We start from the raw sequence: 25,718 nt of genomic DNA on the forward strand, positions 1-25,718 counted from the left end.
GAGAGAGAACGGTACATATGTTTGAAATCCGGTAGTCGATGAGAAGGCAAGTATTTGAAATAGGTTGGCATGGTCTTAATCCAAAATTTAAAATATGAGGTGAAGTAAAAGTTATAATTTAAAACTCTGTTGGCCAACATAGAGTTTTTGGTATAACCTCCTCCCAAACTTGTCCATTGACCTACCTTCACGCCCTGGAGGTACTGTAGTGTACACTTTAGAAGGGTCTGACTTCTTCAGGGTAGACTCTACTACCAGAGACTGGTGAGACAACTGAGGTTTCTCGAAACCCGAACAAGGAATAACCTTATAGCGAGAGTCCAGTTTCCCAGGGATTGCTGGTACTGAGTATGGGGTTTCCAAATTTTTACAAAAGGTATACTTCAGGATGCCATTCATAGGAAGCTTAAGCAATTCTTTGGGAGGATGCTTAATTTCTAACTCCTCCATGTACTCTTTGGAATATTTGGAGTCTGCTTCCATATTTATGTTAAGGTCCTTAACCATCTGTCTAATGAAACAAGTAAATGAGACAGGTTCCGATGGTGAAGGTTGCCAATGAGAAGTGGAACGAGGAGAACGCTCTGCTTGGGAACCATAAGCCTCCATGGAGGAAGGTGAAGCTCTATGTGTAGATTGGAAATAAAGATCCGAATCTTCAGGCATGGAAGAAAAGTACTTCCTCCTGGAACAGTACCGAGTTGAAGGAGCAGGTGATGCAGATCGATTATGCTTGACTGAACATGCAGGAGAAATGCCTGGATTTGGAAGCATGTTTCCCAGATTTCGAGAATGGAGGTCAAGGAGATGAATGCCTGGAAAGACTAGACCTGTGTTCTGAAGCACAACGGTGCTTTTGTCGACGCTTTGGAGAAGATGACCGATGCTTCGATGGGCGACGCTTTGGAGAAGGAGACTGATGCTTCGATGGTCGACGCTTTGGAGAAGGAGACTGATGCTTCGATGGTCGACACTTTGGAGAAGAAGACCGATGCTTCAATGGTCGACGCTTTGGAGAAGATGACCGATGCTTCGATGGTCGACGCTTTGGAGGAGACCGATGCTTCGATGGTCGATACTTTGGAGAACATGACCAATGATTGATGCTTTAAAGAAGATCACCAATGCTTCGAAAGTCGACACTTTAGAGAACATGACCAATGGTTGATGCTTTAAAGAAGATCACCGATGCTTCGAAAGTCGACACTTTAGAGAACATGACCAATGGTTGATGCTTTGAAGATCACCGATGCTTCGAAGGTCGACGCTTTAGAGAACATGATGGTTGACGCTTTGAAGAAGATGACAGATGTTTCGATGGTTGATGCTTTGAAGAAGATGAAGACCGATGCTTTGGTGAAGGTGAGGAATAACGCCTCAGTGGGGAGCAACACTTTGAGGAGCGATGCTTTGGTGAAGCAGATCCATGCCTCAAAGACCGGTGTCGAAACGCATGGCTCAATAAAGATGATTGATGTCATTGAGCGGTACTGATGGGGCAACCTTGGTACCTTCACTTGGCATGGAGCTCCCAAACTCTACCTGAAAGAGAGCATCGAGCTTCTCTTTAAAAGTCTGCACCAATACCTGGGAGGTGGATTCCAGTGACTGAGTTCAAAGAAGCGTGGGATGAACACAGAGGATGTAGAACCAGAAAATAATATTAAATATTGAACTAAGGCCAGTACTGGGCAGACTTGCACGGTCTGTGTCTGTATATGGCCGTTTGGTGCTACTGGGATAGCACGGTCTGTGTCTATATATGGCCGTTTGGTGCTACTGGGATACAAACTATACTGCAGAGACAGAGTGGCTCAAAAAGGTGGGGGCGTTGCCATATACGTCAAAGAGGAAATTGAATCTGCTGGAGAGAACACGCCACAACTGACGGATAAGTTAGAGTCTCTATGGGTCAAAATTCCAGGAACAAATGGCCTGGAAACGAAGATCGGCATCTACTATCGACCCCCAGGGCAGACCAAAGAAATTGATGGAGAAATGACAGACGAGATTAAACGCAACTGCAAGGGAGGCAACACAGTTATCATGGGTGACTTAATCTATCCGGGAATAGACTGGAACCTAGGCATCTCCGGCTGCATTAGAGAGACCAAGTTCTTGGATGCTGTAGGCGATTGCTTCCTGGAACAACTTGTCAAGGAAAATACTAGAGGAAATGCAATTCTGGACTTAATTCTAAATGGCCTGCGAGGACCAGCACAAGATGTAAAAGTAGAAGGGACGCTGGGAAGCAGTGATCACAATATGATCCGCTTTGATCTGGACGCAGGGGAGAAACATTGGTCCAAAACGACAGCCACGGCACTGAACTTCCGAAAAGGGAATTACGAAGGGATGAGACTCATGGTAGGGAAGAAGATTAAGAAGAGGATAAGCACTGTAAAAACGCTAGAGCAAGCTTGGTCCTTTTTAAGGACACAGTCACCGAGACGCAAAATATATATATACCGCGTATCAACAAGGGATCCAAGAGGAAAAAGAACAAAGAACTATAGAGGTGAAGGAAGCGATAAGAGACAAGAAAACTTCATTTAAAGAATGGAAAAGGTCAAAAAAGGATGAATACTGGAACAAGCACAAGCAACATCAACGCAGGTGCCATAAGGCGGTAAAAGGGGCCAAAAGAGACTACGAGGAAAAAATAGCCAAGGAGGCGAAGAACTTCAAGCCGTTCTTTCGATATATTAAGGGGAAACGACCCGCAAAGGAAGTGGTGGGACCTTTGGATGACCATGGAATAAAGGGAGCACTAAAGGAGGACAAAGCAATCACTGACAAACTGAACACATTTTTTGCATCTGTATTTACCGAATAAGATGTACACAGCATACCGGAACCCATCAGGCTATATGCTGGAAACGAAGACGGAAAGCTGACAGGATTAACGGTCAGTCTAGAGGAGGTATGTAGGCAGATTGATAGGCTTAAGAGCGATAAATCCCTGGGACCGGATGGCATCCATCCGAGGGTCATCAAGAAACTGAAAGGGACCATAGCTGAACTGCTTCAACTAATAGCCAATATGTTGATCAAATCGGGAAAGATTCCGGAAGACTGGAAGGTAGCGAATGTTACACCGATCTTCAAGAAAGGTTCAAGGGGAGATCCAAGGAACTACAGACCGGTGAGTCTGACCTCTGTACCGGGAAAGATGGTAGAGTCACTGATAAAGGACAGCATCATTGATCACCTTGACAGACACGGGCAGCACGGTTTTAGCAAAGGCAGATTGTGTTTGACGAACTTACTGCACTTCTTTGAGGGAGTAAACAGGCAGATAGACAAGGGCGATCCAGTCGACATTGTATATCTGGATTTTCAGAACGCGTTCGACAAGGTTCCGCATGAACGACTACTTCGGAAAATTGCAAGCCATGGAATTGAGGGTGAAATACTCACGTGGATTAAAAACTGGCTGGAGCACAGGAAACAGAGAGTGGGGGTAAATGGACAATACTCGGACTGGAAGAGCGTCACCAGTGGGGTGCCGCAGGGCTCGGTGCTTGGACCCGTGCTCTTTAACATCTTTATAAACGATCTGGACATTGGTACGACGAGTGAGGTGATTAAATTTGTGGACGATACGAAGTTATTCAGAGTAGTGAAGACACAGGGGGATCGCGAAGATCTGCAACGTGATATAATCAAGCTTAAGAAATGGGCTTCGACATGGCAAATGAGGTTCAACGTGGATAAGTGTAAAGTGATGCATGTCGGTAACAAAAATCTCATGCACGAATACAGGATGTCCGGGGCGGTACTTGGAGAGACCTCCCAGGAAAGGGACTTGGGAGTTCTGATCGACAAGTCGATGAAGCCGCCCACACAATGTGCGGCGGCAGCAAAAAGGGCAAACAGAATGCCAGGAATGATAAAGAAGGGGATCAAGAACAGATCTGAGAAGATTATCATGCCGCTGTACCGGGCCATGGTACGCCCTCACTTGGAGTTCTGCGTCCAGCACTGGTCGCCGTACCTGAAGGAGGACACGGTACTACTCGAAAGGGTCCAGAGAAGAGCGACTAAGATGGTTAAGGGGCTGGTGGAGCTGCCGTACAGCAAAAGATTAGAGAAACTGAGCCTCTTCTCTCTCAAACAGAGGAGATTGAGTGGGGACATGATCGAAACATTCAAGGTACTGAAGGGGATAGACTTAGTAGATAAGGACAGGTTGTTCACCCTCTCCAAGGTAGGGAGAACAAGAGGGCACTCTCTAAAGTTGAAAGTGGATAGATTCCGTACAAACGTAAGGAAGTTTTTCTTCACCCAGAGAGTGGTAGAAAGCTGGAACGCCCTTCCAGAGGATGTTATAGGGGAAAACACCCTCCAAGGATTCAAGACAAAGTTAGACATGTTTCTGTTGAACAAGAACGTGCGCTGGTAGGGCTAGTCTCAGTTAGGGTGCTGGTCTTAGACCAGAGGGCCGTCGCGTGAGCGGACTGCTGGGCATGATGGACCACTGGTCTGACTCAGCAGTGGCAATTCTTATGTTCTTATGGAGGAGGATGGGCTGGGGAGGGCTTCAATGGCTGGAAGGGTGTAGATGGGCTGGAGTAAGTCTTAACAGAGATTTCGGCAGTTGGAACCCAAGCACAGTACAGGATAAAGCTTTGGATTCTTGCCCAGAAATAGCTAAAAAGAAAAAAATTTAAAAATTTAAATTGAATCAGGTTGGGCAGACTAGATGGACCATTCGGGTCTTTATCTGCCGTCATTTACTATGTTACTATGTAAAGATCAATTTCGAAGCGACCGAAATGCAAGGGACCTGGGGAGAGGAAGAAGCGATATGGATCGCTCTGAAAAGAGAAGATGGAACTTCTATCTACGTGGGTGTAGTCTACAGACCTCCGACTCAATCGCAGCAAATTGATAAGGATCTGATTGTGGATATCCAAAAGTTTGGAAAGAAAGAAGAGGTGCTGCTGTTGGGAGATTTCAACCTGCCAGATGTGGACTGGAATTTTCCGTCTGTAGAAAAGGAAAGAAGTAGGGAGATTGTGGATGCCTTTCAAGAGGCTCTGCTCAGACAAATGGTGACGGATCCCACGAGAGAAAAAGCGATATTGGATCTGGTCCTCACAAATGGAGGGAGTATCTCTAATGTTTGAGTGGATGCTCACCTGGGAAGTAGCGATCATCAAACGGTTTGGTTTGATATAATGGCTAAAGTGGAGAACGGCCGCACGATACTTAAAGCCTTAGATTTCAAACGTACGGACTTTAATTCAATAGGAGAGTACCTGAAGAAAGAGCTGTTAGGATGGGAGGACATAAGAGAAGAGGAAAGACAGTGGTCTAAGCTGAAAGGAGAGATAAAAATGGCTACGGACCTTTATGTGAAGAAAATAAATAAAAACAAGAGAAAAAGGAAGCTGATATGGTTCTCCAAACTAGTGGCAGAGAAAATAAAGGCGAAAGAGTTGGCATTCGTGAAATATAAAATAAAAAACATGAAGAGGAGTGCAGAAAGGACTACAGGGTGAAACTGAAAGAAGCCAAGAGAGAGGTACGTCTGATGAAAGCACAGGCAGAAGAACAAATGGCTAAAAAAGTAAAAAAAGGGAGACAAAATTTTTTTTCTGATATATTAGTGAAAGGAGTTAGATGAAAAATGGAATTGCTAAACTAAAAGAAGCTGGGAGCCAATATGTGGAGAGTGATGAGGAAAAGCAAATGTGCTAACCAAATACTTCTGTTCTATGTTCACAGAAGAAAATCCTGAAGAAGGACCGAGATTGTCTGGCAAAGTTACACAAGAAAATGGAGGAGATTCTGCATCATTCATGGAAACATAGAAACATAGAAATAGATGGCAGATAAGGGTCACGGCCCATCTAGTCTGCCCACCCCAATGACCCTCCCCTACCTTTCTCTGTGAATAGATCCCACGTGTCTATCCCATTTGGCCTTAAAATCAGGCACGCTGCTGCCCTCAATAACCTGAAGTGGAAGACTATTCCAGCGATCAACCATCCTTTCAGTGAAAAAGAATTTCCTGGTGTCCCCGTGCAGTTTCCCGCCCCTGATTTAACACGGATGCCCCCTTGTTGCCGCGGGACCCTTGAAAAAGAAGATATCTTCTTCCACCTCGATGCGGCCTGTCAGATACTTGAATGTCTCGATCATGTCACCCCTCTCTCTGCGTTCCTCGAGTGAGTACAGCTGCAAATTATTCAGCCGTTCCTTGTACGGGAGATCCTTGAGTCCCGAGACCATCCGGGTGGCCATTCTCTGGACCGACTCCAGTCTTATCACATCCTTATGGTAATGCGGCCTCCAAAATTGCACACAGTATTCCAGGTGGGGCCTCACCATGGATCTATACAATGGCATAATGACTTCAGGCTTACGGCTGACGAAACTCCTGCGTATGCAACCAATGATTTGCCTTGCCTTGGATGAAACTTGCTCCACTTGATTGGCAGTCTTCATTTTCTCACCCCTAAGTCTCGTTCTGCTTCAGTTCTTGTTAGGATCTCGCCATTAAGGGTGCAAGTCTTGCATGGATTTTGGCTGCCCAGGTGCATGACTTTGCATTTTTTGGCATTGAAGCTGAGTTGCCAGGACCTAGACCAGCGCTCCAGTAGGAGTAGGTCGTGCATCATTGAATTTATGTCTGTTGTGCTTTTGCCCACTACATTGCTTAGTTTGGCATCATCGGCGAATAATGTTATTTTACCTCGCAGTCCTTCTGCCAAGTCTCTTATAAAGATGTTGAATAGGATCGGGCCCAGGACCGAGCCCTGCGGCACTCCACTGATTACCTCCGTCATTTCGGAGGGGGTGCCATTCACCACTACCCTCTGAAGCCTACCTCCAAGCCAGTTCCCAACCCATTTCGTCAATGTGTCGCCCAATCCTATAGAACTCATCTTGCTCAGCAACCTGTGGTGTGGTACGCTATCGAATGCTTTACTGAAGTCCAGGTATACGATGTCCAGGGACTCCCCAACATCCAGCTTCTTCGTCACCCAGTCAAAGAAGCTGATCAGGTTGGATTGGCAGAATCTCCCCTTAGTAAATCCATGTTGACAGGGATCCCGTAGATTCTCCTCGTTCAGGATAGTATCCAATTGGCGTTTGATTAGAGTTTCCATTAGTTTGCACACTATTGATGTGAGACTCACCTGTCTGTAGTTTGCTGTCTCCATCTTGGAGCCTTTCTTGTGGAGTGGAATGACGTTAGCAGTCTTCCAGTCCAACAGGACATTACCCGTACTAAGGGAAAGATTGAAGAGCGCAGATAGCGGTTCCGCCAAGACATCACACAACTCCCTGAGCACCCTGGGGTGTAGGTTGTCAGGCCCCATTGCCTTGTTAACCTTAAGCTTTGACAGCTCGCAGTAGACACCGCTGGGTGTAAACTCGAAATTACTAAACGGGTCATCTGTGTCAACCCTTGTCTGTAGCTGAGGGCCGAGTCCTGGTGCCTCGCGGGTGAAGACTGAGCAAAAGTATTAATTTAACAGTTGGGCTTTTTCCGAGTCCGCTTCTACATAGTCTCCGTCTGGTTTCCTAAGACGTACTATCCCGCCTGAGTTCTTATTTCTGTCACTGATATACCTGAAGAAGGATTTATCTCCTTTCTGGATGTCCTTCGCTAGAGACTCCTCCATGCGGAATTTGGCCTCCCTAACTGCTGTTTTGATGGCTTTTGACTTGGCCAGATAGACTTTCCTAGAGTCCTGTTTCCCTGATTGTTTGTAAGAGATGAATGCTTTTTTCTTCACCTTGATTAGGTCCGAAATCTCCGCAGAGAACCACTGTGGCTTATTGTTCCTTCGCCGTTTACTTACTGATTTAACATAGCGGTTTGTTGCTTCTTGTATGGTGGCTTTCAAAGTCGACTACATTTCTTCCACGTTATCGGTTTCTGCTTGGCTTTGTAGCGTCTGGTGAACGAAGTCTCCCATTTCTTTGAAGTTTGTGTCCTTGAATTTGAGGACCTTGGTCAGTGTGGTAGATTTAGTGAAACCTTTCCTGAGATTGAACCATACCATGTTGTGGTCACTGGAGGCCAATGTGTCGCCCACCGAGACCTCTGTGACACTTTCTCCATTGGTAAGTATCAGGTCCAATATTGCCTGATCCCTTGTTGGTTCCAACACCAGTTGCCTGAGTCTTGCTCCCTTCATAGAGTTTAATAGCCTCCTGCTGCTGCCAGAAGCAGAGGAAAGCAACTTGAAAAACTGAAGGTGGACAAAGCGATGGGACCAGACGGGATCCATCCCAGGATACTAAGGGAGCTCAGAAAGGTTCTGGCGAGTCCTATTAAAGACTTGTTCAACAAATCTTTGGAGAAGGGCGTGGTTCCTGGGGATTGGAGGAGAGCGGATGTGGTCCCTATTCACAAAAGTGGTCACAGGGATGAAGCGGGAAACTACAGGTTGGTGAGCCTCACTTCGGTTGTTGGAAAAATAATGGAAGTGTTGCTGAAAGAAAGGATAGTGTACTTCCTTGAATCTAATGGATTACAGGATCCGAGGCAACATGGCTTTACAAAAGGTAAATCGTGCCAAACGAACCTGATTGAATTTTTTGATTGGGTGACCGGAGAGCTGGATCGAGGACATATGCTAGATGTAATTTATTTAGATTTCAGCAAAGCCTTTGATACGGTTCCTCATAGGAGGCTGTTGAACAAACTTGAAGGGCTGAAGTTAGGACCCAAAGTGGTGAACTAGGTCAGAAACTGGCTGTCGGACAGACGCCAGAGGGTGGTGGTTAATGGAAGTCGCTCGAAGGAAGGAAAGGTGACTAGTGGAGTCCCTCAGGGTTCGGTGCTGTGGCCAATCCTGTTCATTATGTTTGTGAGTGACATTGCTGAAGGGTTAGAAGGAAAAGTGTGCCTTTTTGCAGATGATACCAAGATTTGTAACAGAGTAGACACCGAAGAGGGAGTGGAAAATATGAAAAAGGATCTGCAAAAGTTAGAGGAATGGTCTAATGCCTGGCAACTAAAATTCAATGCAAAGAAATGCAGAGTAATGCATTTGGGGATTAATAATAGGAAGGAACCGTATATGCTGGGAGGAGAGAAGCTGATATGCACGGACGGGGAGAGGGACCTTGGGGTGATAGTGTCCGAAGATCTAAAGGCGAAAAAACAGTGTGACAAGGCAGTGGCTGCTGCCAGAAGGATGCTGGGCTGTATAAAGAGAGGCGTAGTCAGTAGAAGGAAGAAGGTGTTGATGCCCCTGTACAGGTCATTGGTAAGGCCCCACTTGGAGTATTGTGTTCAATTTTGGAGATCGTATGTTGGGCGGGAAGGCACTCACACATGCGCGGTGTTGTCAGTTGCAAACTTTCTAAAGTTCTTCAAGCAAAATGCTTTTGCATTTGTTCGCATTGGGGCTCCGTGGATGATGTCACTCATATGTGAGAATATGCTGCCTGCTTGTCCTGGGATAATGTATATTATCTGGTGCTTGCCAGATTGTCATGGTGCTTGGGCTATAAATAGTATTTGTTATTAATCCACTATACTTCTCTATTATCAAATAAAATATCAAGTCTTACCCAAGACAGCAAATAATTCAACCCTGTTTTTCAAAGACTTGTATCTCTTCTCTAAAGAGATGCCCGTCTCCAACCTACCTCAGACTAGAGAATGACACAAGGACAAATTTGTCCCTGTCCCCACAGGAACTCAATTTCCCCGTCCTGTTCCTGTGAGTTTTGTTGCTGTCCCTGCCCCATTCCTGTAAGCTTAACCTTAATCACACAAGCCTCGAACACCTATGATTTTAAAGTGTTTGAGGCTTGTGCAGATGAGGACAGAGTTTGAAGGTATGGGACAAGGACAGGAAAAGAACTCACTAGGATAGGATGGGAAAATGTGTTTCCTCAGGGACAGGGAAAAATTTGTCCTCGTGTCATTCTCTATCTCAGACATCAATTTTCTTTTCTCAGGCATTCCCTTATTAAAGCTAGGTGGTCAGCAATTAAAAGCTACTTACCCAGTTATAGGAATGGAGAAATTCACTAAGCTGGTAGGCCAAGATTCGTCTGCGATCCATCAGTGGAAGACGACGGGATGGTAACACCATCCTCAAAGACTGCTGCAAATTCCCAGCTGCTCGCTTCAGGAAGCGCATCACCAGTTCCTGCAGGGGAACAGAAAAGCATGAAACAGGCAGAAAAGATGAATAGAAAGCCAACGTTTGAAAATTGCCCACAATTTCTAACAATACTTAGATTCTGAAATTACAAACATGACCCTTTGCAAGCTCATCTTAGCTTATTTTGGCAGGAAAATTACTCAAAAGAAGTATAAATTGTGTCAGGTGTTGCTTTTAGTTTGTTTTATAATTGAAAATATAGCTCTGCATCCACAATCACCACCATTACTATTACTAATCATTTTTATATCGCTACTAGATGTACGCAGCACTGTACACATTATATAGAGGTATCTTTTCTGTCCCTAGCAGGCTCACAAGGAGAAATTAGGTTCTTACCTGCTAATTTTCTTTCTTTTAGACTGACCGGCCCGATACAGCTTCACTGATGGGTAATAGCTCACTATGACCAGCAGGTGGAGACTGAGACCAAACTTTTGGCTATAGTACTAAATAGCTGTACCTCTCTCTATCTAACCAGTTTGCCGAATAGCCAAGGAGAACTAATAAATGCCAAGTATTAACAGTAATAACACTCCCAACAGGAGTAACAACCAAAATATAGGAATGCTGTTGGAAAGTGCATAGAACAGGCCCCCCAGCTGCTTTTAACTGACAGGCAAATTGGAAGCTATTATGAAGAGGTATGGTATTCAAGTGAACTGATTTTTTTCCCCAAACCTGAGAAGATGAACTAAAAGTGGCCGCGAATCTAAATTACCTTCTTACAGCAGCTGTAAGAAGGTAATTTAGATTCGCGGTTAAGGGCAGGGAGGTTTGTCGGACCGGGGCTGTTGTCGGTCGGTCGGGGAAGTGCCACAAAAGTAAGGGGACCTGGCCGGCTGTGCTGCACCCGGTGCGGTAGAGAAGGTGTGCGGAAGAAGGGGTAGTCTTATACGGCGAGTATATAACAAACTCTATATTTTAACTGTAAAAGTTGGGGGGTCGTCTTATATGCCCAGTCGTCTTATACGCCGGCAAATACGGACCTTGCAGATGCCAATTTTCCAGCTTTTTCTGTGTGCCGTTGTGGACCAGTGCATGTGAGAGCAGATGGATTAGGTATTCCTGAGTTGTTGAAAGCCATCTTAAAGCTCTTTCCACTGGATTCATATGTCGAGAGCCCGAATATAGATTAGGCGATTAATCAAATTGTATAATAAACTTGGAAAACTTGGATAAACTTGGAGAAGATGAGAAAAGCAGAAACCAGACAACAAAGGCTGCTGTCATGGATCTCGTAGATGATGATAAGAAGAAAGGGCTTCAGACTCCAGTGTGGTCAGAATATGAGCTGTTGTTCTCCAGTGCTGGCTCACTGGTCACTCTAGAAAAAGTGGAAAGATTTGCTTTTTATGAACGGGCAAAAAAGGCTTTTGCTGTGGTGGCAACAGGAGAGACTGCATTATATGGAAATCTTATCCTTAAGAAAGGTGTGATAGCTCCAGAAGACCAGTCCTAATTTTTAAGTGATGCTGCTTTAATCACAGATTCATCATTGTCCTTGTATCAGAATAATACACAGATTTAACCTGAAGTTGAAGAGATGTTGGAATAGACTTTCCTATAATTCCAACAATTTGATATAAATAATGCAAATTTTTGAAATCAAATTATCAAAATTAGGACATGCTCCACATTAAAAGGGGATTCCAGATACAAAAAAAACCCAAAAAAAAACCAGGCCCCCCAGCAAATTGTCTCCACAGCTCGTCAGCTGAGCCAAAGCTGCTGTTCTTTGATCTCCCCGGCCCTAGAAAAACACTATAACCCGCAGAAAAAGCAAATATCTTCATGTGAATCCTGTAAGAACAACAGACAGATAGGGTGGGGTGCTGTACAGGTCTAGAGAGTCTATAAGAAAGAAAATTAGCAGGTAAGAACCTAATTTCTCATTCTTTAGCATCTCTCTAGACCAGTACAGCTTCACTGATGGGATGTACCAAAGCAGTACTCATCATGGGCGGGACCCCCGCAGGGCCGCCACCAGAACATGCTCACCGAACACTGCATCCCGACGCACTTGAACGCCAACACGATAGTGATACACAAAGGAATGTTAAGAAGACCAAACCGTGGCCTTACAGATATCCACTGAAAGCACCAGAGAAGACTCAGCCCAAGAAGCTGCTTGACCCCAAGAGGAATGAGCCTTGAGAAATTCCAGAAAAGGCTTCTTCTGAAGAAGGTATGCGTAAACGATAGTCTCTTTGATCCAGCACGCAATAGTAGCCTTGGAAGCACCATCCCTCTTACGAGGACCCACTAAGAGGACAAAAAGATGATCCGACTTCCAGAACTCCTGGGCCCGCTGAACATAAGATTGAAGGACCCGACAAATACCCAACTTGCACAACTGCCTCTGTTCCAAAGATCCCTCCTGGCTACTCAAGACTGGGAGGACAACAAACTGTTTGACATGAAAAGGCCACCTTCAGCAGAAAGGAAGGAACAGGCCGCAGAACAACCCATTCCCTTGAAAACTCCAGGGAGGCCTACAAAAGAAAGCCTGCAGCTCAGAAACTCATTACAAAGACGTAATGGATACCAGAAACACTAACTTGTGAGTAAGATCCTTCAAACAATATGAACCCAGGGGCTCAAAGGGAGAGCGCACAAGCATGGACAAGACCAGATTGAGATCCCAGGCCTTAGGCTTATTGGGGATGGGACGGAAAGGGGCGGGCCCGCCTCATTTCAACAAAGCAGGCCTACTGGCCAGACAGTAGCAAGACCTGGCTGGCCGGCCAATGATTAAAGGTTAGTGGTGGGGGGGAGGTTAGGGGGGTCCACTGGGGCATTCCGTAAGAGGGGTGTTAGTGCAGGGGGATCCATAGGGGGTGGCCTCCTCCGGCAGGAGGGTTTGGGCACCCTCCTGCCGGCAATCGGGGCCATCATGGGCCATCCTCCGACATGAGGGGTTGGGCACCCTCCTGCTGGCGATTGTCGGGAGGGGGGGGGGGACATGCGGCCGCTATACCTATAGCAGCAGGGAGATCCCTTGTTGCGATAAGTGTAGCGGTCGTGTCTACTCTAACCCGATTCTGTAACCGGCGTCTGTAACATGGACGTCAGTTACAGAATCGATGTTAGTGTAGGCTTGATTCTGTACAGGACGCCTATCCCGGGCGTTCTATACAAAATTCAGACTTACGTGTACAAGTTGTGCCTGGAAATTCTAAATGATGAGATAGATTGAGGATGACCCTATTAAGGTTTTGAAGCAAAGGCAAGCAAACTTAAAAATAACCCTTGCTTCCACGGGCAGCCAGTGTAGTTTTTTGTAATACGGGCTTACATGATCTGATTTCTTGAGACCATAGATGAGACGGACTGCAGCATTCTAGAAACATAGAAATAGACGGCAGATAAGGGCCACGGCCCATCTAGTCTGCCCACCCCAATGACCCTCCCCTACCTTTCTCTGTGAATAGATCCCACGTGTCTATCCCATTTGGCCTTAAAATCAGGCACGCTGCTACCCTCAATAACCTGAAGTGGAAGACTATTCCAGCGATCAACCATCCTTTCAGTGAAAAAGAATTTCCTGGTGTCCCCGTGCAGTTTCCCGCCCCTGATTTTCCACGGATGCCCTCTTGTTGCTGCGGGACCCTTGAAAAAGAAGATATCTTCTTCCATCTCGATGCGGCCCGTGAGATACTTGAATGTCTCGATCATGTCACCCCTCTCTCTGCGTTCCTCGAGTGAGTACAGCTGCAACTTATCCAGCCGTTCCTTGTACGGGAGATCCTTGAGTCCCGAGACCATCCGGGTGGCCATTCTCTGGACCGACTCCAGTCTCAGCACATCCTTACGGTAATGCGGCCTCCAGAATTGCACACAGTATTCCAGGTGGGGCCTCACCATGGATCTATACAATGGCATAATGACTTCTGAACAATTCTCTGTCATTTGATGGTTTTCTTAAAAGATCCCAAGTACATATTATTGCAATAGTCTCTAAGATACTTAAGATCAAAGATTGAACCAGCAGTCGAAAAGAGAAGTCAAAATAGTTTTTAATGTTACGATGTTTCCATAGAGAAAAAAAACATTTTTTAACCTGAGAGTTAGTGTGATCTTTGAAAGACAAGCTTCAGTCCAAGATGACACCCAGGATTCTGATGGTAGAATTAATTGGGTGGTCTGACCCATTTAATCTCAAAGAGGTATTTGTGATCTTGTTATTAGGACTTGCCAAAAAGAACTTAGTTTTATCCAAATTCAGTTTTAAATTGCTTAGTCCATTGTTCTACCTTAGTAAGGACAGATGAGCAAAATGTCATGATCAACAAGGTCAAAGGCACTGCTCAGGTCGAACTGCAGTATCAATGCGTTTTTTCCCAGGGAAAACAAATGGAAAAGACGATCAGTCGTGGAAGCTAAAATTGTTTCGGTACTACGATTTGTATGAAAACCAGACTGAGTCGTGTAGGATGTTGAACTTCTCTAAATATATCATGAGATCAATGTTAACCAGTCCTTCCATTAGTTTAAGAAAAAATGGTATGTTGGCAATGGATCTGTAGTTGGCAGTCAAGGAAACAGACTCCTTAGAATTTTTAATAATAGGAGTCACAAGGATATGACCAAGTTCCACCGGATATTTGCCAGTACACATGCATAAAGAAACCCAATTAAAGAGTTCAGCCTTGAAGGAGATAGGGGCTGATTTCATAATAGTCGGTGGGCAGTTATCCAATAGGCAATTGGATTTTACATATTTTGAATACAGTTTGAGGAATTGGTTCCAGTCTGGATTTTCAAAATGATTCCATATCATATCAACAGCTGAACTTTCTTTTCCTAAAGGAATTAGAGCGATTGGAAAATCTGAGTTTGAACCTGCACGAGACGATCTCAAATTATGAATTTTGTAGCAGAATAGTCGGCTAAATTCGCAGCAGAAGGTGGAAAATCTGTGTTAGAATGTTTATGTAAATCAATATCAGAGTTGACTATTCTGAAAAGTTTTTTTACTATTTAAAGTAGAATTAATGTAATGTTTGCTATGCTTTTCTTGATCATTTTTTAAATATTCTTTAACCTTTAGTCGCCAAATAAGTCTGTCCTCATCTTTCCCTGATTTACACCATATTCTTTCCAATTTACGTAATTCTTGCTTTAAAACCATTAAATCAGTATCATACCAGCTGTCTGATAAATTCTACATTCTCTCAGAGGTGCAATATCGTTTAAGACCTGATCGCTGAAGTTTTTCCATCCTAACATGAAATTTGGATCAAAACCTGAGTTACCGTATTTTTTGCTCTTTAAGAGGCACTTTTTTTCCACCCAAAAGTGGGTGGAAATGTCAATGTGTCTTATGCAGCGAAGATATAAATTTTAAATCCCCTCCCCCGGTCGGGCCTTTAAAAAACACCCCAGTACCTTTTTTAATCCTTGTCTCTTTTTAAAACACCACCCGCCCTGTCCCGTCCCTCTTCAATTCTCCCCCATTTCCTGGTGGTCCAGCGGTGCATTGGCCGGCAGGCGAGAGCCCTCCGCCCACCTGCCTGGGCCCGCGCCGCCTCTTCCTGTCCTGTTCCGCACCTCCTTAAGCCTCTCCCATTGCCTGGTGGTCCAGTGGTGTCAGTGCTGCCCTCTGAATGGTGTTTTCAGCGTCGGCCGGAAGGTGCAAGCTTTCCACCCGCCTGCTTGGGCCAGTGCCGCCCTCCAAATGGTGTCTTCAGTTCTTGCGAGAAGAGAGACTTGCGAGAACTGAAGGCACCATTCACAGGGATGGGGCATATGGCCCTGATTGGCTCAGATGCCTAAGGTCCCACGCTTTGGGAGGGGCCTTAGACATCTGAGCCAATCACAGCCTTAGGTTCCTCCCTCTGTATTCCAGAATATAAGGGGGAGGAGTCAAAGGACTGATTGGCTCAGTCAGGCAGAGAGGGGGGTTTGCAGTGCGTTCGTCAGGGAGAGAGGGCCATCATTGGCTGGGGGGTGCTTTTTTTTCAGTATCTGTGCCTATTAAAAAAAAAAAAAAAGTTAGACAGGTAAACAACTGGTCTTGACCAGTTGCATTTTTGGATCGCTAAAAGTGATCACTTTTTTTTTTAGTGCATCAGGAAGCCATATTACAGCATCAATTGCTCTACTAGTTTATATGCCATTTTAACATTAATTAGCTTATTTGCATGGTTGGATTGGAGAATGAGCGATCACGCAGAAAACCAGGCGGTGAGCCATTTTCTGCATTGGATCGCAAATGCAATCGTCGCTAAAGCTGTTAAAATATGTTTAGCGATGATCACTGGCTGTGCATCTGGGCCTCAAACTCTTCTCTTTTTTTTCAGTCATTTTTTTCTTTGAAATCCATTTAGAGGGTAATTTTATAAGAGGGTGACTAGTTTCAGAGGACAAATAAGTGTCTATTTAGGCAGTATTTTATAAAGACACAGAAGTGCCTATACATTTTTATAAAATACACAGTTGTAAATGTTCATGCCTAGAAATTTAGGAATACATATAAATTGGCATGTTTTACAATTTACATGACTAATTGTGAACTCTGCCTGTGCTCTCCCAAGTTTCAAGTTTATTAGGTGTTTATATACTGCCTATCAAAGTTATCTAAGCGGTTTTACAATCAGATACTCAAGCATTTTCTCTATCTGTCCTGGTGGGCTCACAATCTATCTAACATACTTGGGGCTATGGAGGACTGACTTGCCCAGGGTCACAAGGAGTAGCGTTGGGTTTGAACCCACAACCCCAGGGTGCTGAAGCTGTAGCTCTAACCACCACGCCACACACATGTATTTTTATGTTGGTTTGTTTTTCTACTAATATCTCCTATTCAAAGGCTAACTTTAGATCAAGAAGATCTTTACTCAATCACATCAAGAATAAAGACTACTGATCTCAAGTGTCCACTGTCAATTACCAGAACTAATCTTGGTTTATTGACCTTTCATGTGGACTATCATTGATCTGAGTCTGTCCCTTTTATTCAAACTTTTTTCATTTTTATTTTATTGCTGTTTAAACCACTATTTTGTTGCTATTGTTGCTTGTGTTCAAAAGTACTTTATAATACTTAGCTCGGGTGTTGTGTGTCGCCTGGCTGGCTTGACGGAAGATCTTCGCTTCGCTCTCGTTCAATGCTGAGAGCTTCTTCAGAACTGAGCGTTGTATTATACCAATTCTTTATTTGATATAACTCCAATTGGTTTTCAGCAAGTTGTAATTTGTTTTAAATTTAAATCCTCAATGCGTTGTTCACTCTAGTTTTTAACAGCGTTAGATAGTTTTCTAACAGATTTTTCTGATGTGTTTGGGATCACATATCTTGGTTTTTTATGTTTTGGCTAGAATTGAAACTTTGTTTGTGATTAATTCCATGGCATTAGTGAGTGCTTTGTGTGCTCTACATCCTCCCGCCCCCCCCCCACATTAGCTCCTTTACTCCTGTGATCGCCAACAAAGTCCTCACCATCTGTTCATCCTCATTTGCAGCCCACATAGAGTTGCTGTCCTTCTGAGCATTGCATTCGACCTTCAAGCGCACCTGAACACGTTGGAGGTAGGCAGAAAAAGCCAGACGGGCCTGAATTTTGCTGAAAACCAAATAAAGCATTAGTTACATATACACAGTTTTAAAGGACCTTCTCAGATAGCTCTAGAATCTTAAGCATCCCAAGAAAAATGTCAAAACATCTGGCACTGTGGTTAATGATCATTTAACACCTGAAAGTTGGTAGCAAAATTTCTAATATGACAGTTTTAAAAGACAAGCTTGTTTGTTAGTAGGAAATGGGTAGGGAGGTTCCAATCCCTTTACCCCAATTCATACTAACTCTAGACTCAAATGTTGATTTAACGACTATTGTCCACTCAAGAATTTGGGGAAAAAATTGTGCACAGTAAGAGTTTATTAATGGCCTGACAAAATTTAAAGAAATGAAAGGTCAATTGTAGATCATTGACAAATGCAGTCAAAAACATACAGTACTTTAAAAATGTGTTTCTAATTAATGAAAAGGCAAAAATAAAATGAAGAAAGCAGAGAGATGGGAGCTACCCAGTCTTTAGCATCAAATATCATACATATCTATATAGTAGGGTTGCAGACCTGGGACATCGCAGAGCAGTCCCACATCCACTTTAGAAGCTCTTGTGCTCTTTGAAGGAGCATCAATTGGGCATGGCAGAAAATGATTCTGTAGCTAGGAGCTGCCCTCCAGGTGATGCTTTATGCAGGATATATCTCCAGGGCATAAGACTCAGACATTTATGTGGCTGGTGGGCATCAGGATCAGCCTGACAAGACACCTAGAAAAGGTTTTAGAATGTGCTAACATAGGAAAGTGCAGGAGAGAGGCTTTTGAGTAGGAAACTGAAATGCTCCCCATTTCATATGTAGGATCTTAGAAACAGGCTGAGCTCAATGAGAATTGTACAAAAATAAGAGCTGTAATTTGTTAGAAACTGGGGAACATTTTGGGAAAGAGGGTTCAGCTTACTCAGGGTTGAAACTTTGTTGATAACATTTTAAAAAGTGATAGTTGGGAAAGTTTTCGTGTAGATATTTTCTTTTGTTTGACCCAAAACAGCTCATAGATATGTTCTTTGCTAGGAAAGCCCCCAGAGTTGTGATATCTCCTATCCCTGAGATTTAGTGTGGTATAACTATCTCATGCTTGCCATCTCCTATGTACTATTCTCTGAGATATTTCTTTTTGTGTTTTCCTTTGGTCTAATTTTGCATTTGTAGATTTCCTTTATTTATATCCCATCATACTTTTTCAGTTCAAGACAGTATACAGTATAGCAGTGAACAAAGTGATTACAAGGTGCAGGTAGAGCTATAAGTACAGGTTTGTAGCTACTACATGAGTATCAGGATTTGATAGCATGGGTTTGGGTGGGAAACGAGAGGGGAGGTAAGTGAGGAGAAAATGGAGGAGAGATAGTCAGGTTTTTGAAGGAAGGAAGTTCAAACGAATTTGCTTTTCTGAAAGATTAGTATGTCAAGGAATTCGTGAGGAGGTTATTTAGGGTAGTGTTCCAGATGCCTGCTTGGAAGGATAGTGTCCTATCGAGGAATCTTTTGAAGTGGAATCCCTTGGGATTTGGGAAAGCGAATAGTAATGGTCTGCACAAGAAGCGGGGTTTGTCCTGTAGGACAAAGTGTCTCAGAAGGTAGGTGGGTGAGGTGCCGAAGAGTGTCTTGTAACAAATGCACCTGAATTTGAAGATAATTCTAGCCTCAATTGGTAACCAATGGAGTTTTATGAAATATGGGGTGATGTGGTCTGATTTTTTAAGTCCGAAGATCAACCGTACCACCGTTTTGGATCATTCTCAGTCTTTTTAAGGTTTTTTTTTGGTGGGACCCAAGGTAGATTATGTTGCAGCAATTCAGTGAGCTGAGGATTAATGATTGTACTAGTATTCTGAATGATGTGGAGTCAAAGTAGGGTTTTAGTATGCATAGTTTCCATAGAAGGTTGAAACATTTTTTGATTAAGATGTTGGTGTGGGCTTCGAGTGTTAGTTGTTTGTCAAGGATGAAACCTAGGGTTTTTATGGTGGGGTGAATTGGGAAATTTTTCCCATTAAGGTTGATTGACGAGTCAATTAATTTTTTTGTTGGGGTGGCCATAAAGAACGTAAGAACTGTCGCTGCTGGGTCAGACCAGTGATCCATCGTGCCCAGCAGTCCGCTCACGCGGCGGCCCCCAGGTCAAAGACCAGTGCTCTAAATGAGTCCAGCCTCACCTGCGTATGTTCCAGTTTAGCAGGAACTTGTCCAACTTTGTCTTGAATCCCTGGAGGGTGTTTTCCCCTATAACAGACTCCAGAAGAGCGTTCCAGTTTTCTACCACTCTCTGGGTGAAGAAGAACTTCCTTACGTTTGTACGGAATCTATCCCCTTTCAACTTTAGGGAGTGCCCTCTCGTTCTCCCTACCTTGGAGAGGGTGAATAATCTGTCTTTATCTGCTAAGTCTATTCAGTATTTTGAATGTTTCGATCATGTCCCTTCTCAGTCTCCTCTTTTCAAGGGAGAGGAGGCCCAGTTTCTCCAATCTCTCACTATACGGCAACTCCTCCAGCTCTTAACCATTTTAGTCGCTCTTCTCTGGACCCTTTCGAGTAGTACTGTGTCCTTTTTCATGTATGGCGACCAGTGCTGGATGCAGTACTCCAGGTGAGGGCGCACCATGGCATGATAACCTTCTCAGATCTGTTCGTGATCCCCTTCTTTATCATTCCTAGCATTCTGTTTGCCCTTTTTGCTGCCGCCGCACATTGGGTGGACGGCTTCATCGACTTGTCGATCAGAACTCCCAAGTCCCTTTCCTGGGAGGTCTCTCCAAGTACCGCCCCGGACATCCTGTATTCATGCATGAGATTTTTGTTATCGACATGCATCACTTTACACTTATCCACGTTGAACCTCATTTGCCATGTCGAAGCCCATTTCTTAAGCTTGATTATATCACGTTGCAGATCTTCGCAATCCCCCTGTGTCTTCACTACTCTGAATAACTTCGTATCGTCCGCAAATTTAATCACCTCACTCGTCGTACCAATGTCCAGATCGTTTATAAAGATGTTGAAGAGCACGGGTCCAAGCACCGAGCCCTGCAGCACCCCACTGGTGACGCTCTTTCAGTCCAAGAATTTCCATTTACCCCCACTCTCTGTTTCCAATGCTCCAGCCAGTTTTTAATCCACATATTTCACCCTCGATTCCATGGCTCACAATTTTCCGAAGTAGTCGTTCATGTGGAACCTTGTCAAACGCCTTCTGAAAATCCAGATATAGAATGTCGACCGGGTCGCCCTTGTCTATTTGCCTGTTTACTCCCTTGAAGAAGTGAAGACACAAGTTGACAAAAGGGCAACAATACAATTGAAAGATAATGAAATTAGCCACAATAACTTGCATTCAAAAACAAATTTAAAGTGAATATGCCCCTCCCCCTACACCATATTGTTGATGGTGATCAGATCCCTTCACTGCATTTGATCTGTAGGCCTAAATTCCTTTTATAATAGATTTCCAGCAGGAATACATTTATAGAACTAACCCTTTGAGGACAAGATGCTAGGAATTATTAGATTATGTATGTATATCTTGTTACACAAAACTAACCTGGAGGACTATACAGTAGCCAAAAAGTCCTAACTATAAAGAAGTATCAAAGATTGGCTGACCTAAGTAAATTCTTAGAAGGACTGTGTGAACTTATAGAAGACAATATAAATGGAAGGGTGGTTAGAACTTGAGCTTGGAGGACCTCAGTATGAGCTCTTAAGGAATAATCGAGGGGTATTGAGCTCAGGTAGTAACTTATGGATGAACCAGCATCAGACAAATTCTAAATAAGTACTACCTCATACATCATTAGGTCCAAGATTTGTGTAAATCACCTGAAAAGAAAGTGTTAAACAAGTCACATATAGCAGTCCTTCTAAGAAATGAACTTAATGTAAGTCTTAATAAAAACTCCCAAGATATTGCCTTGTGTATAAAATAAAGTGCTAGTGCCAGTGCTAGATAAATGAATGAATGAATGAATGCAGTCAATTTTAAAATACCACAACCTAAACAAATGTATAAATATAAGAAGTAAAGTGTAAAATATAAATTCAGATCAAGCCCCCTCAGCTAATAACAATACACCAATAAATAGATAAATAAGTTACTTGCACACTATGAGAGAAACAAAACAAATGTTCTGTGACAAAGTGTCTGCGAACTGGAAACAAAGGCACCTCTGAAAATCAAAGGCGTAAAGACACACTGAATTTCACTTGAGAAGGCATGCAGTGGCTCTAAGACTAAACCCTTAGATGTTAATCACAATCATACACAAGCAAACCAGTGCTAATTCTGAGACTGTCAGATTATAAAGTACTCATTCTAAAAGGAGCTACTTTACCTTTTATTAGGGTTACCAGACATCCAGGAAAACCCAGATATGTCCTCTTTTTAGAGAACTGTCCGGGCTCTCAGACGGACTTTCCAAAAGCCAGCATTTGTCAGGGTTTTGGAAAGCCCGAATGAGCTCTGGCCACATCTGGAGGGCCTCTGAGCATGAGTGGATGACATCGTACACACGCGAATGCTCCGAGCCCTCCAAGTGCGGCTGGAGTAGTCCGGAAGAAGAGAGAAGGCCTTGTGGGGCGGGGGTGGGGATTGGGGGTGCATTGGGGTAAGGCTTGAGGCGGAATAGAGCGGGGTCATGTGTCCGGGGTTCCCCGGAGAAAAATATGGTAACCCTAGTCTTCCAGAACACTGTCTGTTACGTGGAGTAACTCAGTCAGACCTTTAGGCTTTTCTCTGAACACTGACAATCAGGATGTGTGGAATGCTTTAGGAACATTTACATTTCAAAAGAAATAAATAGATAATAAAAGGTAAGGTTATCAGAATTTTGTCCGGAGAAACCTGGGCACATAACCCTGCCCCGTTCCACCCACAGCCCTGCCCTGTTCCACCTCCAGCCCCGTCCTTGCAAACTTATGTTTTCCAACCTCTGGGCCGCGTCTGGAGTGTCTCCAAGCATGAGCGAATACATGTGACGTAATCCACGATTTCTCAGAGGTCCTCCCGATGAAGCTGGGTGGTTGAGGCTTTCCAAAACCCGGACAAACTAGTGGGTTTTGGAAACTCTGTCTGGGCTCCCAGACAGTCCTGTAAAAAGAAATGTCTGAGTTTCCCCAGCCATCTGGTAATCCTATGCATCCATGAGAAAGAAGGTGAGGGGGTTTGACAACACACTGCCAAAAACTGCCCACAAGCAAGGCAAAGCCTGGGTGTTACCAAACTACGCACACACACAAAAAAAACACCTCACGTACCATGGAGCAGAATGAAACCACAGATTTTGGTCTCTTTTTTTGTCTTTGTTACATTGTGCAAAGACAAGGCTCACATTCTAGTTACTGAATACTCCTAGACAGCACTAGAAACCAGGACACAAAAAGGACCTTCAGAAACAAAAAGAAATCCCTCAGGGAAAATGTACCAAGAGGTATAAGGAGGAACGGAGAGGGACCTGGCCACCCAGGTTTGTCACCCCTGGGGGATAATGTGACTCCCTTTAGGCCATAACCCCAACCAGCAGCCAAGAAAAAGCCCTGGGAGAAAAGCAGAGCAACAGAACCAGAATGAATTACTGTATAAACATTTCTATACAATATAAGAACATAAGAAGTTGCTAATAGGTTCAGTACAGATAACAAAAAAATAAATCAGGGAAATTACAATAGTAAAATTAACACCTTAAAAAAGAAAGTTCCTGAAAAATTACAATAATAATTAACTCCTAAAAAAAAACCAAATCAAGATAAACATTTTATACATAAGAACATAACATAAGAACATAAGCAGTGCCTCCGCCGGGTCAGACCATAGGTCCATCATGCCCAGCAGTCCGCTCCCGCGGCGGCCCAAACAGGTCACCTGTCTGAATCATCAGAAGGGGCCCCCTTGCCACCCTGGTTTCCCATTGAAGTCCTATCTTCCCATCGAAGTCCTAACCCTCCGGTTTTGCACATGCACGACCTGGTCGGGTTTCTATACTTATTTCCTGGATACTTCTCTCAGTATCCCACGATCCCTTTATCCCTCAGGAATCCGTCCAATCCCTGTTTGAATCCCTGTACCGTACTCTGCCTGATCACTTCCTCCGGTAGCGCATTCCAAGTGTCCACGACCCTTTGGGTGAAGAAAAACTTCCTTGCATTTGTTTTGAACCTATCTCCCTTCAGTTTCTCCGAATGCCCCCTCGTACCTGTTGTCCCCCTCAGTCTGAAGAATCTGTCCCTATCCACCCTCTCTATGCCCCTCATGATCTTGAAGGTCTCTATCATATCTCCCCTGAGCCTCCTTTTTTCCAGGGAGAAGAGCCCCAGCTTATCCAACCTCTCGGCGTATGGGCAGTGTTCCAGCCCTCTTACCAGTTTCGTCGCTCTCCTCTGGACTCTCTCAAGCACCGCCATGCAGTGTTCCCGCTAAGCTGCGTTGGCCTGCGCTCACGCACAAAATATTATATCGCAGCGCACAAGTTTCTCTTCACAGCGCACACACGCGTCGCAAAGGTAAGGGGAGGCTATAACAGCTCCTGCAGCTCTGCACTTCCCCACAATTGCCATGCTTCGGTTCCTCTTCTTCCTTCCTTCCTCCCCCCCCCCCCCCCCCCGCGGGACCCTGCGGCACCATCAACTCTTACTCCCTCTAATGTCGGCCCTGCAGCTCCAGCCTTCCTCGCACCTTCTCCCCTCCCCCTTTGGATCGCTATTATTTTAAATGTTATAGCCGCAGAGCTGTATCCATCAGTGGAGATGTCTAACCTCGGCCTGCCCCGGAACTCTTACTGCAACAGTGACTTCCTGTTCCTGCCTAGACGGGCGGCTGCTGCAGTAAGAGTTCCGGGGCAGGCCGAGGTTAGACATCTCCACTGATGGATACAGCTCTGCGGCTATAACATTTAAAATAATAGCGATCCAAAGGGGGAGGGGAGAAGGTGCGAGGAAGTCTGGAGCTGCAGGGCCGACATTAGAGGGAGTAAGAGTTGATGGTGCCGCAGGGTCCCGCGGGGGGGGGGGGGGAGGAAGGAAGGAAGAAGAGGAACCGAAGCATGGCAATTGTGGGGAAGTGCAGAGCTGCAGGGAAGAGTGTTGCGGTACCCAGCTGGAGGGAGAAGGAAGATGAGGGAGGGAATTAAAGGAGATGCCAGGGCTTGGAGCGTAGGAGGAAGGTATGCCAGTCTAAGGGAAAAGGAAGGGGGAGATGTGAGAGCATGGAGGGGGAGCGAAAGATGGAAGAAAAGGAAAGGAGAGAGATGCCAGAGAATCAGGGAAGGGGAGATACCAGACTATGAGGAGAGGTGTGGGAGAGGGAAGGCGAGGAGAGAGATGCCAGACCAATGGGGTGAAAGGAGAGATGGAAGGGGGAGGCATACAGTTTCTGGAAGGGGCATAGAAGGAGAGAAGATGCCATATAGGGGAAGAGAGACGGCAGACAGTGGATGGAAGGAAGAGAGTTACAAGAAGATGAGGAAAGGAGAAACCACAGAAGACAAAGGTAGAAAAAAATTTCTATTTATTTATTGCTTTAGGAGACATGTGTCACTGTTTCTGTGAAGCATTGTATGCAGAGTCCAGCTTCTTGCTGGTTCAATTTAACCTTTGTCTATGTATTTTTATTTTATCCCCCCTTTTACAAAACTGTGAAGCGTTTTTAGCACCAGCCTTGGTGGTAGCAGCTCTGATGCTCAGAATTTTATGAGCATCAGAGCTGTTACCTCCGTAGCTAAAATCCACACTACAGTTTTGTAAAAGAGGGAGGGGTTAGTTTGTGATTACATATTCCTTACTAGGCGAAGGTGTTTTCTGTGTTCTGTGTGTTTTCTGTTAGGATTGACGGTGTAGGATTGATCTGTGCTGGTCTGGCTTGTTTAGTTTTACAATGGGTGTATTGATGTACTGCTCACTGCAATATGTAAGATGCTGCCTTTTCCTAGGTACTCATGTGTGACGTGTGGTTTGTTACTAAAAATCATGTTTTTCTTACAGATGGGGGGGTGCCAAAAAATGATGGGCCC

At 44.5% G+C, this 25,718-nt stretch overlaps 1 protein-coding gene and 1 pseudogene across 4 annotated transcripts in view; one reads left to right on the forward strand and one right to left on the reverse strand.

Moving 5' to 3' along the window:
- Positions 1 to 25,718, reverse strand: part of TTLL5 (tubulin tyrosine ligase like 5) — a 602,590-nt gene that overhangs the window by 163,847 nt on the left and 413,025 nt on the right. For all 4 annotated transcript variants that reach the window (XM_033951293.1, XM_033951292.1, XM_033951290.1 and 1 more), the window contains 2 exons: positions 17,590 to 17,713; positions 9,984 to 10,130 (listed from right to left, as the gene is read on the reverse strand). In XM_033951293.1, the coding sequence (XP_033807184.1) occupies positions 9,984 to 10,130; positions 17,590 to 17,713 (271 nt within the window). The remainder of the gene's footprint in view (positions 1 to 9,983; positions 10,131 to 17,589; positions 17,714 to 25,718) is intronic.
- LOC117363646 lies at positions 10,405 to 11,800 on the forward strand (annotated as a pseudogene).

Source organism: Geotrypetes seraphini, chromosome 7 (genome assembly GCF_902459505.1).
Source record: "Geotrypetes seraphini chromosome 7, aGeoSer1.1, whole genome shotgun sequence".
NCBI classification, from domain to species: Eukaryota; Metazoa; Chordata; class Amphibia; order Gymnophiona; family Dermophiidae; genus Geotrypetes; species Geotrypetes seraphini.